The 12612-nt window shown below is 38.8% G+C and overlaps 1 protein-coding gene across 3 annotated transcripts in view; it reads right to left on the reverse strand.

The window, feature by feature from the left end:
- Positions 1 to 12612, reverse strand: part of KPNA1 (karyopherin subunit alpha 1) — a 70843-nt gene that overhangs the window by 31529 nt on the left and 26702 nt on the right. For all 3 annotated transcript variants that reach the window (XM_043594316.1, XM_043594314.1, XM_043594315.1), the window contains one exon: positions 603 to 710. In XM_043594316.1, the coding sequence (XP_043450251.1) occupies positions 603 to 710 (108 nt within the window). The remainder of the gene's footprint in view (positions 1 to 602; positions 711 to 12612) is intronic.

Consider the following 12612-nt stretch of genomic DNA (forward strand, 5'->3'; position numbering starts at 1 on the left):
TATTTTCTCAAGAAGAATAAGAATCCAGTAACAGTGGTTGCAAATGAAGAAAGAAATTGGGTCTACCGAAGAAAGATTTTTTTTTTGAAAACTATATATGATCTATTAAAACATACTGATTAATGAGAAATCTATACAGGTATCCATATAAACAAAGCATAATTTTTAGATCCTCATGTAACCTCAAGAAAGTTACAAAACAGGTTGTAATAGAAAAGCCAACAGCTGTGATATGGAACCAATTTTTAAAATCATATAAACATGCCCAATTTGATAACTGAAATGAATAACAAACTGGGATTTTCTTTAAAGTATCCCTTGTTATTCAACTTTTAAGGAATAATTTTACAATTATCTTTTTAAGTTTTAAAAGCTGAATTAATCTTCACAATTTAGTTAATTCTGTTTAACTGTATATTATTCAAACTATAAAAAACATCTAATGAACCAGGATATTAAGTATATGGCCTCTTTTCAAAAATGAAATGCCAAGTAATTTCTGTAGCCATTTACTAACCACTTTTTAAAAAACCCAAATAGAAAGCTAAGCCTCATATCTTCAGAAACACACTAAAAAGAGTTTCTTTCATGATCTTACTTACTGGTGCCATCTCCATGTTATTAATCTGAGCCTCATGGAAGCCTCCATCTGACATAACTTCTTCTTCTGTTTCTTCCTCTGCTGTAGCAACATTTCTTCGCTTGAATAACTAAAAAATAAAAAATCATTACCAAGTATTCTAATACAAAGGAGTTAAACATCAAAAAACTAGACTCCCCACTTAAAAGGCAATAAGGAAAAGATGGAGCTTTTTGAAAATCATTTTAAAAATTCTAAAGGTTGTGCCACCTTCAACTTTCATATGAGGAACTAGTTCAGAATTCTCCGGTCTTATAATCTAATGCAATTAACAATCACAATATGCTGTTACCAACACCTGATGTGGTAAAACTTACTAAGAGAAGCCTAACACTGCACGACATATAAAAAGAGTAAGGGTGAAAAAGGAGTCGAGGCATGCTTGGCCATTCCCCTTTCCTTTACGTGAAGTTGGTAACACTATGGTCTTACCAATACATCGTGGGAAATGATAAAAATGATGTCAGAATGGCTTAATACTTCCCTCCTAAACCTCAAAAATAATGGACTGAGACTTCACAACCTTTCTAACCTGTCCAACAACCAGTGATGACATGTGACTACTACCTGAACACTAACTTTAAATCATCAATTTGTGTAGGCCAAGAATATTTCTACCTAAAGGGAGCCACTAAGGTGTCTCATTGTATCTTTTTTTTTTTTTTATGTTATTTTTGAGAGACAGAGACAGACAGAGCACAAGCGGGGGAGGGGTAGAGAGAGAGAGGAGGAGACACAGACTCAGAAGCAGGTTCCAGGCTCTGAGCTGTCAGCCCAGAGCCCAATATGGGGCCCAAACTCACGAACCATGAGATCATGACCTGAGCCGAAGTCAGACATTCAACTGACTGAGCCACCCAGGCGCCCCTCCGTTATATCTTCAATAGTCCCAGGCAGTTCACTTGTTCATCAAACCATGGCGGAGGACCAATAACTTATCCTCTCACCCTATGCAACCCTGTCTAAAAGCAGACAAATGCATAAAATAACAGGTTTCGGCCAATGGATAAGAGGCAGACCAGGCATTGATCCTTCAGAAAAGAAAAGAAGTAAGACTGGCCCTATGACTGCCTCAGATTATTACCTATACAGAGTTTTCAGGCTGTAGCACAGGGAAGACAACACCCAAACAGGGCCTACAGGCTCACTCAGTTGAGCAGACAGAGTTTAGAAATGAGGAGGCCAAGACAACTAGAATCCACAGGCAGAGTAATAAACAGATCAATATAGAGAGAATTCTAAAAATCTGCAGAAAGTTCCCCATGAGTCTTTAGCTTCCTGCTAATAAGCACAGGTGTGTAAGGAAAAGCTGGGAAAGGAATCACCCCCAACAAACATGCAGAACAATTTTGACAGTTATATCAGTCAAGAGATATTCATGTTTCAACCAGATAGAAAAGACTTAGGGTACCTGGGAGGCTCAATTGGTTAAGCATCGACTCTTGATTTCGGCGCAGGTTGTGGTCTCACAGTTTGTGGGATCGAGCCACATGTCAGGCATACGCTGACAGCAGAGCCTGCTTGGGGTTCTCTCTCCCTTTCTCTCTACCTCCTCCCTCAAAATAATAAACTTAAAAAACACACACACACACAGAAAACACTTCCTAACATATAAAGAGCATTTAGTACAACACTCAGAAGGAAATGGACCCAGCACTAAAGCTAAATTAGCCCCTGGATTAAAGGATATTAAAGTTCCAGCCCAATGAAACATAAAAACAAATGTTACAAGTAATTTACTAAACCCAATGACAAATTCAGAACTATATGTATTAAAAGATACAAGAACTCCAACAACAAGCAAGATAAAATTCACAATTCTTAGAATTCAATTGGAAACTACGAAGCACTAAAAAGAAGAGAGAAAAATTAATCAAAATCACCTAGAAATGACAAAAACGGCAAAATGGAAAAGAGTATTATAAATGTTGTTGTATATTCCACATATTTGAAAGGTAAAAGTACAGCCATGAGGAGAGAGAGGAAGAGATGAACAAAAAGGCTAAGCAAGTACCTAGACATGAAAAATAAAATTTTTCAGATGAAAAGCACACTGGATAGGATTAACAGCCAATTACATATTTCAGAAGAAAAAATTAGTGAATTTAAGGACATAGCAATATAAACACTCCAAAATAAAAGAGATGGACAAAAGACTGAAAAAACTGTACAAAATATAAGTCAGTTGTGGGACATCAAGTGGCCTAACACACATGCACTGGAGTTCTAAGATTGGGGTAGGGGAATATATTTGGAAAATGGCCAAAAATTTTTTTCTTTTTTTAAATTTCAAGTTTTTATTTAAATTCCAGTTAGTTAACATTATAGTATATTAGTTTCAGGAATAGAATTTAGTGATTCATCACTTACATATAACACCCAATGCTCATCAAAACTGCCTTCCTTAAAACCCATCACCCATTTAATCCATCTCCCCCCACAACCTCCCCTCCAGCAATTCTCTGTTCCCTATGTTTAAGAGTCTGTTTGATGGTTTGCCTCTCTTTTTCCCTGTTCATCTGTTTCATTTCTTAAATGCCACATGAGTGAAATCATACGGTATTTGTCTTTCTATGACTTATTTTGCTTAGAATAATACACTCTAGCTCCATCCACTTCATTACAAATAGTATGACTTCATCTTTTTTATTGCTGAGTAGTATTCCACTGTACATATACACCACATCTTTATCCATTCATCAGTCAATAGACATTTGGACTCTTTCCATAATTTGGAATTCATTCATGTTTTCTGTCCATTTCTTAACTGGATTATTTGACTTTTGGGTGTTCAGTTGTATAAGTTCTTTACAGATTTTGGATTACTAACCCTTTATCAGATATGTCATTTGCAAATATCTTCTCCCATTCTGAAGGCTGCCTTTTAGTTTTGTTTCCTTTGCTGTGTAGAAGCTTTTACCTTGATAAAGTCCAAATAGTTCATTTCTGCTTTTGTTTCCCTTGCCTCCAGAGACATGTCAAGTAAGAAGCTGCTATGGCTGATGTCAGAGAGGTTGTTGCCTGTGTTCTCCTCCAGGAATTTGATGGTGTCCTGTCTCACATTTAGCTCACTCATCCATTTTGAATTTATTTTTGTGCATTGCCTAAGAAAGTGGTCCAGTTTCATTCTTCTGCATGTCGCTGTCCAGTTTTCCCAACACCATCTGTTGAAGAGACTATCTTTTTTCTATTGGATATTCTTTCCTGCTTTGTCAAAGATTAGTTGACCATGTAGTTGTGGGTCCATTTCTGGGTTTTCTATTCTGTTCCACTGATCTATATTTATATTTTTGTGCCAGTACCATACAATCTTGATCACTACAGCTTTGTAATATAACTTGTAGTCCAGAACTATAATGCCTCCAACTTTGCTTTTCTTTTTCAAGAGTGCTTTGGCTATTCAGTGTCTTTTTTGTTCTACAGTTTTCAGAGTACAGATCTTTTACCTCTTTGGCGGGTTTATTCCTACGTATCTTGTAATTTGGGTGCAATTGTAAATGGGATCAATTCCTTGATTCTCTTTCTGCTGCTTCATTATTGGTATATAGAAATGCAACAGATCACTGTATGTTGTTTGCACCCTGTGACTTTACTGAATTCATATATTAGTTCTAGCAATTTTTTGGTAGAGTCTTTTGGGTTTTCTACATAAAGTACCATCTCACCCGCAAATAGGTATAAAGTATGACTTTTCCCCTGCTGATTCCCTGCCTTTTATTTCCTTTTGCTGATTGTTGAGGCTAGGACTTCTAGTACTATGTTAAATAACAGTGGTAAGAGTGGACATCCCTTTCTTGTTCCTGAACACAGAGGAAAAGCTCTCATTTTTTCTCCATTGAGGATGATAGTAGCTGTGGGTCTTTTGTATACAGCCTTTATGATGCTGAGGTACGTTCCCTCTATCCCTATTTTGTTGAGGGTTTTTATCAAGAAAGGATGCTGTACTTTGTCAAATGCTTTCCCTGCATCTACTGAGAGGATCATGTATTTATCTTTTTTAATAATGTGGTGTATTACACTGATTCATTGAGAATATTAAATCATCCTTATTGCCCAAGGATAAATCCCACTTGATTGGGGTGAATGATTCTTATAATGTACTGTTGGATTTGATTTGCTAGTATTTTGTTGAGAATTTTTACATCCATGTTCAGCAGGGATACTGGACTGTAACTGTCTTTTTTAGTGGGATCTTTGGTTTTGGAATCAAGGTAATGCTGGCCTCACAGAATGAGTTTGGAAGTTTTCCTTCCATTTCTATTTTTTGGAACAGTTTGAGAAGAACTGGTATTAACTCTCCTTTAAATGTTTGATAGAATTTCCCTGGGAAGCCATCCGGCCCTGGACTTCTGTTTATTAGGATATTTTTTATTACTGATTCAATTTCTTTGCTGGTTACCAGTCTGTTCATGTTTTCTATTGTTCCTGTTTCAGTTCTGGTAGTTTACATGTTTCTAGGAATTTATCCATTTCTTTTGCATTGCCCAATTTGTTGGCATATAGTTTTTCATAATATTCTCTTATAAGTGTTTTTATTTGTGGTATTGGTTGTGGATCTCCTCTTTCCTTCATGATTTTATTTGGGTCCTTTCTCTTTTCTTTTTGACAAGTCTGGCTAGGTGATTATCAATTTTATTAATTTTTTCAAAGAACCAGCTCCTGGTTTCACTGATTTTTTCCACTGTTTTTTTTTTGTTGTTGTTATTATTTCTATATCATTTGTTTCTGCTCTAATATTTATTATTTCCCTTCTTCTGCTGGCTTTAGGCTTCATTTGTTGTTCTTTTTCTAGCTCCTTTAGGTATAAGGTTGGGTTGTATATTTGAGATTTTTCTTGCTTCTTGAGGTAGGCCGGTATTGCATATACTTCCCTCTTGTGACCCCTTTTGCTGCATTCCAAAGGATTTGGACTGTCGTGTTTTCGTTTTCATTTGTTTCCTGTATTTATTTCTTTAATTTCCTGGCTGATCCATTCATTCTTTAGTAAGATGTTTTTTTAAAGTTCATTTATTTTGAGAGAGAGAATGTGTGTGTGTGTGTGTGTGTGTGTGTGTGTGTGTGTGAGAGAGAGAGAGAGAGAGAGAGAGAGAGAGAAAAGAGAGAAAGAGAGAAAGAGAGAAAAAGAGAGAGAGAGCATACAGGGGAGAAGCAGAGAGAACCCCAAGCAGTCCCCATACTGTCAGCACACTCTGACACAGGGCTCTAACTTGAACCATGAATTCATGACCTGAGCTGAAACCAAGAGTCAAACACTTAACCAAGTGAGCCACCCAGGTGCCCCAAGTAGAATGACTAACCTCCAAGTAGAATGCCACCCAGGTGCCTCCAAGTAAATGGATTTAACCTCCATGTATTTGTGGTCTTTCAACATTTTTTCTTGTGGCTGACTTCAAGTTTCATAGCATTGTGGTCTGAAATATACATGGTATGATCTCAACCTTTTTGCACTTGTTGAGGCCTGGTATGTGACCTAGTATGTGATCTCTTCTAGAGAATGTCCCATGTGCACTCAAAAAGAATGTGTACTATGCTGCTTTAGAAAAAAATATTCTAGGGGCGCCTGGGTGGCTCAGTCGGTTGGGCGTCCGACTTCAGCCAGGTCACGATCTCGCAGTCCGTGAGTTCGAGCCCCACGTCGGGCTCTGGGCTGACGGCTCAGAGCCTGGAGCCTGCTTCCGATTCTGTGTCTCCCTCTCTCTCTGCCCCTCCCCCGTCCATGCTCTGTCTCTCTCTGTCCCAAAAATAAATAAACGTTAAAAAAAAAAATTTTTTTTTAAAGAAAAAAATATTCTAGATATATCTGCTAAGTCCATTTGGTCCAGTGTGTCATTCAAAGCCATTGTTTCCTTGTTGCTTTTCTTCTTAGATGATCTGTCCATTGCTGTAGGTGTGGTGTTAAAGTCCCCTACTATTATTGTATAATAATAGTTGATATGATATGTTGTTATTATGATATAGTGCCTCCCCCCTTCATTTCTTGTTGCAGTCTTTGTTTTAAAACCTAGTTTGTCTGATATAAGTATTGCTATTCTGGCTTTCTTTTTGATGTCCACTTGCATGATAAATGCGTCTCCATCCTCTCACTTTCAATGTGGAGGTGTCTAGGTCTAAAATGAATTTCTTGTGGGGCACCTAGGTGGCTCAGTCGGTTGAGTGCCCAACTTTGGCTCAGGTCATGATCTCGCAGTCTGTGAGTTCGAGCCTTGGTCAGGCTCTGTGCTGACAGCTCAGAGCCTCGAGCCTGCTTCTGATTCTGTGTCTCCCTCTCTCTCTGCCCCCCCACCCCCCCACCCCCCCCACTCATGTTCTGTCTCTCTCTCTCTGTCAAAAATAAACATTAAAAAAAATTTTTTTTAATAAAAAATAAAATGAATCTCTTGTGGAGCACCTGGGTGGCTCACTTGGTTAAGCGTCTGACTTCGGCTCAGGTCATGATCTCATGGTTCGTGAATTCAAGCCCCACGTCGGGGTCTGTGCTGACAGCTCAGAGCCTGGAGCCTGCTTCTGATTCTGTGTCTCCCTCTCTCTCTGCCCCTCCCCCGCTTTCTCTCTCTCTCTCTCTCTTCAAATTAAACATTAAAAAAAAATATTTTTTAATGAGTCTCTTGTAGGCAGCATACAGATGGTTTTATCCATTCTGACACCCGATGTCTTTTGATTGGAGCATTTAGTCCATTTACATTCAGAGTAATTACTGATAGATACAAACTTAGTGGCATTTTATTACTTGTTTTGTTGTTGTTTCTGCAGATGTTTTCTGTTCCTTTCTAGTCTCTGTCACTTTGGTCTTTCTTTCCCATTTAAAGAGTCCCCTGTCATCTTGTGGGGCTAGTTTTGTGGTTACAAACTCCTTTAGTTTTTGTCTGGGAAACTCTTCTACTTCTATTCTGAATGACAGCCTTGCTGGACAGAGTATTCTTGGCTGCATATTTTTCCTATTCAGTGTGCTGAATATATCATGCCACTCCCTTCTTGCCTGTCAAGTTTCTGTGGAGAGATCTGATGTTAACATTATTTGCCTTCCCTTCTAAATTAGGGACTTCTTCTGTCTTACTGCTTTTAAGGTTTTTTTTTCTTTATATTTTGCAAATTTAACTACAGTATGTCCTGGTGTTGGCCCGCTTTTGTTGATTTTGATGGGAGGTGTCTGTGCCTCCTGGACTTGGATGTCTGTTTCCTTCCCCATATTAGTTTTCAGCTATAGTTTCCTCAAATAAACCTTCTGCCCCCTTTTCCCTCTCTTCTTCTATTGGGATTCCTATGATACAAATGTTATTATGGTTTATGGAGTCACTTCATTCCCTAGGTCTGCATTCATGATCTAATATTTTTCTTTCCCTCTTTTCATCTTCATTATTTTCCATAATTTTATCTTCTGTGTCACTTATTCACTCCTCTGCTTCTTCCTTTCTTGTGGTCATTATATCCATTTGTTTTCAAATCTTGGTTATTATATTTTTCATTTCAGCGTGACTAGTTTTTTAGTCTTTTATCTCTGTGGTAAGGGACTCCTTGGTGTTGTCTAAGCTTTTCTGAAGCCCAGAGTATATCCTTATCATTGCTGCCTTACATTCTGGTTCAGGAATATTACTTAATAACCTTTTCAATTAGATCCCTGGCCATGACTTTTACTTGTTCTTTCTTTTGGTATGAATTCCTACATCTTGGTATTTTGTCTAGGTCTCTGTCTTCTCTGTGTTGGGAAAGCCTGCTATGTTTCCTGCTACTAAGAGTAATGGCTTTATGAAGAAGAGGTCATATACTGTCCAAGGCCTAGTGCTTCAGAAGTGTCTCTGGTGTGGGGTACCTGGGTGGTTCAGTCGGTTAAGCATTCAACTTTGGCTCAGGTCATGATCTCGCAGTTTGTGAGTTCGAGCCCCACATCAGGCTCTGTGCTAACAGCTCAGAGCCTGGAGCCTGGTTCAGATTCTGTGTCTTCCCCTCTCTCTCTGTCCCTCCCCTGCTTGCACTTTTTCTCCCTCTCTCTCTCAAAAATAAACAAAATTAATAAAATTTAAAAGAAGTGACTCAAAAAAGTAAAGTAAAATAAAATAAAATAAAATAAAATAAAATAAAATAAAGTAAAATAAAATGACTCTGGTATATGCTGTGTGCACTCTCCTGCTGTGTTACACTGGTCTTTCCCCCAGGTCAGTCCTCTGTAGAGTTTCTCCTTTCCTGCAGTGAGCAGTGGGGATTATCTGAACATTGGCCAGAGTATGGTGAGTTTTAACTAGGTGTGCTCTGGTCTGCTTGTTAAAAGAGACTTGATGGTACTTCCACTAGAGCTGAAACTTCACAGAACTCATGGTCAAAAGACACGGTGTGCAAGGGCCTGTGCTGGTCTTCTGGGGGAGGGGCCCGCTGCTCTAGTTCTCAAGTACAACTGCCTTAGTAAAGCTCCACCTGCAGAGGGCAGGAGACCAGGGCCTAGTGTAACAAATGTAAGCCACCCCGGTTGGCACTGTGCTGCTTACTGACGTTAGTTTATACTAAGGGGTAAGGGAGGAAAATTATTTCAGCCAGCCACCTAGTCACCAGAGAGGGGAACTCACATCCCACCACCACAAAGCCCTCCCAGAAGAGCAATTTCCCCTGGTGTATCCCAGGCATCCCTTAGCTCACTACCTTCACCCTGTGTCCTAGCCATCTGACCACCCAGCAGTATATTGCACCTTGGGGTCTATCCCAAGCAGGCCCGCTGAGTTTTCAAACTCCAAACTTTATGGACCTGGCATGCCATGAAGCTGTGCCGGTCCTCTGAGGGAGGGTCTCACTGCACTGAGACTGGTGCAGGTTTGTCCCTGGAGGGCAGTTGCACCAAAGCACAGAGGCATGGAGTTTGGAGTAAGGTGCAGCAGAGAGCCAGTGTCCAGGTTAGCCACCTTCAGCTGGTGTCTCTGTGCCTATACTGAGGGAAATGGTACCCACCAGCTCTTTTCTCCCCAAAGAGGCAATGCCATCTCTCCCAGACGCACTCCAAGAAGGGGAACCATCTCTCAGTGAGTCCCAGGGGACTCTAAATATTAACAATGAACAGTTGAAAACAGTTGAAATTCAAAAGATATCATTTACAATAGCATTGAAACTATGAAATACTTAGGGGAAAATCTGACAAAAAAACTACAATCCCTGAGAGAAATTTTAGACCTAAATAAACGGGAGATACGGTCCTTATGAGTCAGAAGACTCATTGTTACGATAGGAATTCTCCCCCAGCTGATCTACACATCTAACAAAATCACAATCATATCCCCAGAGCAGGCTTTTGTGCACAAACTGACGAGCTGATTCTGAAGTTCATATAAAAATGCAAAGGACCTATAACAGCCAGAACAATTTTTGGAAAGAACAAGGTTAGAGAGCTAGTAATATGATTTCAAGACTCATTATAAAAGCTACAGTAATCAAGACAGTGTGACAAATAAGACAGATAAATAAACCAATGGGAACAAAATAGAAGTTCAGAAGCCAGATCCACACAGAGATGGTCAACTGAATGTAAATGGTTTCAAGGCAATCAGTGAAGTAAAACAATCTTTTCAAAAAATGACACCTGGGGGCGCCTGGGTGGTGCAGTCGGTTAAGCGTCCGACTTCAGCCAGGTCACGATCTCGCGGTCCGTGAGTTCGAGCCCCGCGTCGGGCTCTGGGCTGATGGCTCAGAGCCTGGAGCCTGTTTCCGATTCTGTGTCTCCCTCTCTCTCTGCCCCTCCCCCGTTCATGCTCTGTCTCTCTCTGTCCCAAAAATAAATAAACGTTGAAAAAAAAAATTAAAAAAAAAAAAAGACACCTGAACAACTGGAAATCCATATGTTTAAAAAAAAAAAAAAGGCTCCTTTCCTCTTATTTCACATTATATACAAAAATTAAATGTGAATTATCATAGACCTAAATTTAAACTATAACAAAACTTCTTAAAGAAAACATACAAGAAAATCTTAAGTGACCATGGATTTGGCAAAGATTCTTAGATCTGACACACAAAAGCATAATCCATTAAAGAAAAAAACATACATGGAATTCCAAAATCAAAACCTTTGGTCTTCAAACAGCACTTCTGAAAACAAAAAGGCAAGCCATCAGCTGGGAGAAAATATTTACAAAACATATCCAACAAAAGACTTGCATCCAGAAAACAAATCAATTAAAATACTAAGCAGACTTTAAAAAATAAAACTAAACAGACTTCACTAAAGTAGATATACAAAGGGGCAAATGAACACATGAAAACATGCTTTCAACTTCCGTCATTAGGGAAGTGCATAATAAAACCATAATGGCATACTACTATACACACCTTAGAATAGATAAAATGAAAAAGACTGACCATACCAAATGCTCAGAAGGATGTGGAGCCAATGAAACTCTCATATGCTGCTGATGTGAAGGTAAAATAGTACAACCCATTTTAGCAAACAGTTGACAGCTTAAGTACACACCTACTATACAACCCAGCCATTCTCCTCCTAGATATCTAGAGAAATGGAAATACATGTCCATAAAAAGAGCTGATCACGAATGTTCATAGCAGTTTTATTTGTAATCACCAGAAACTGGAAACAATCCAAACTGCCATTAACAGGTGAACAGATAAACCAATTGTGGCTTTATCTGTACAACAGAATGCTATTCAACAATGAAATGGAATGAACTACTGATACAACAACATAAATGAATCTCAAAATGATTAAGCTGACTGAAAAAAGCCAGACAAAATAGAATACATATTTTTTCAGTCCATTTATGCAAAATAATCAGTGGTGACCAAAACAGATCAGAAGTTGCTTGGAGATAGGTGAAGGGTGGGGAAAAGGTACTACAAAGGTATACCAGGAAAGTTGGATAGCAATAAATATGTTCACTATATTAATTACAGTGATGATTTCACATATACATATCTCAAAATTTAACAAAGTGTACACTCCATTGTATGTCAACTATACAGCCATAAAGTTGCTTTATTAAAAACACAGAAAAAATAAACTGAAATACATCTATTTTATGTTAAACACTATGAGTTCCTAATAATATTAAAATACAGACTTTCCTGCTCCCTCTGGAGGATGCTAAGAAACCAATTCATTTTGAAAATGAAGACAGAGAAAATCCAGTTATTTCTTTTTCCTATATGACTACTAATTCAGGAAAACCAAAACCTGCAGTTTGATCCTCTCAGATCTTGCTTTTATGATTTGTTAGGTAGGTCTGGGGCAGTAGTAAATTTATGGCCAATTAATCTCCACTACTGAGGCAAGACTCTCCTGAATACCTAATGGCCCCGTAAATGAGTTTCTCCAGTCTGGCTATAGGAACAGGAACAAGTGTCAGCACTGTGTAAGGGCCAGGCACGGTTCCCTCTAATCTTTTTGGATGATAAGTTTCTCTTGCCTTAGTAGTCTCCTCAAGCACATATGCTGATCAGTACTCTGCTGAATATTCAAAAAAACACTTTGAAGATCTCCAGGCTTCTCTCTATAGACACAAGTCTCCCTTTTGGTATTCCCTCCTATGAATGGATGTCTTTGTCTCTCCAGACTCTCAGCTCTGTCTCCTCAATTCAGGAAGGCTTTGGCCCTTAGTTCCCTCTCCCTGTGTTGCAACCTGGAAACTCTGTTGGGCAGTAAGCTGAAGCAATGATAGGGCTCAACTCATTTGTTTCCCATCTCTAGAGATCACTGTCCTTCACTGGCTAATGTCTGGTGTCTTGAATTAGTGTTTCATGTATTTTGTCTGGTTATTCTTGGGTTTGCTTCAGGTAGGAGGGTAAATCTGGGCCCTGCTATTCCACTTTGGCTGAAAGCAGAAGTCCTCAAAGTGCCCTAATACTCAAAATATCCCACTTTTGGCTAATGGGAACCTGTTCAAGCTATCTCCTAATTCTTTTCAACACAATTTTCAATGGTCTTAAACTTCCTTGCTCTATGTTATGAAAAAATATTACACATTTGCCTTGAATATTCCCTACCTTTA

Source organism: Prionailurus bengalensis, chromosome C2 (genome assembly GCF_016509475.1).
Source record: "Prionailurus bengalensis isolate Pbe53 chromosome C2, Fcat_Pben_1.1_paternal_pri, whole genome shotgun sequence".
In the NCBI taxonomy this organism is placed as follows: Eukaryota; Metazoa; Chordata; class Mammalia; order Carnivora; family Felidae; genus Prionailurus; species Prionailurus bengalensis.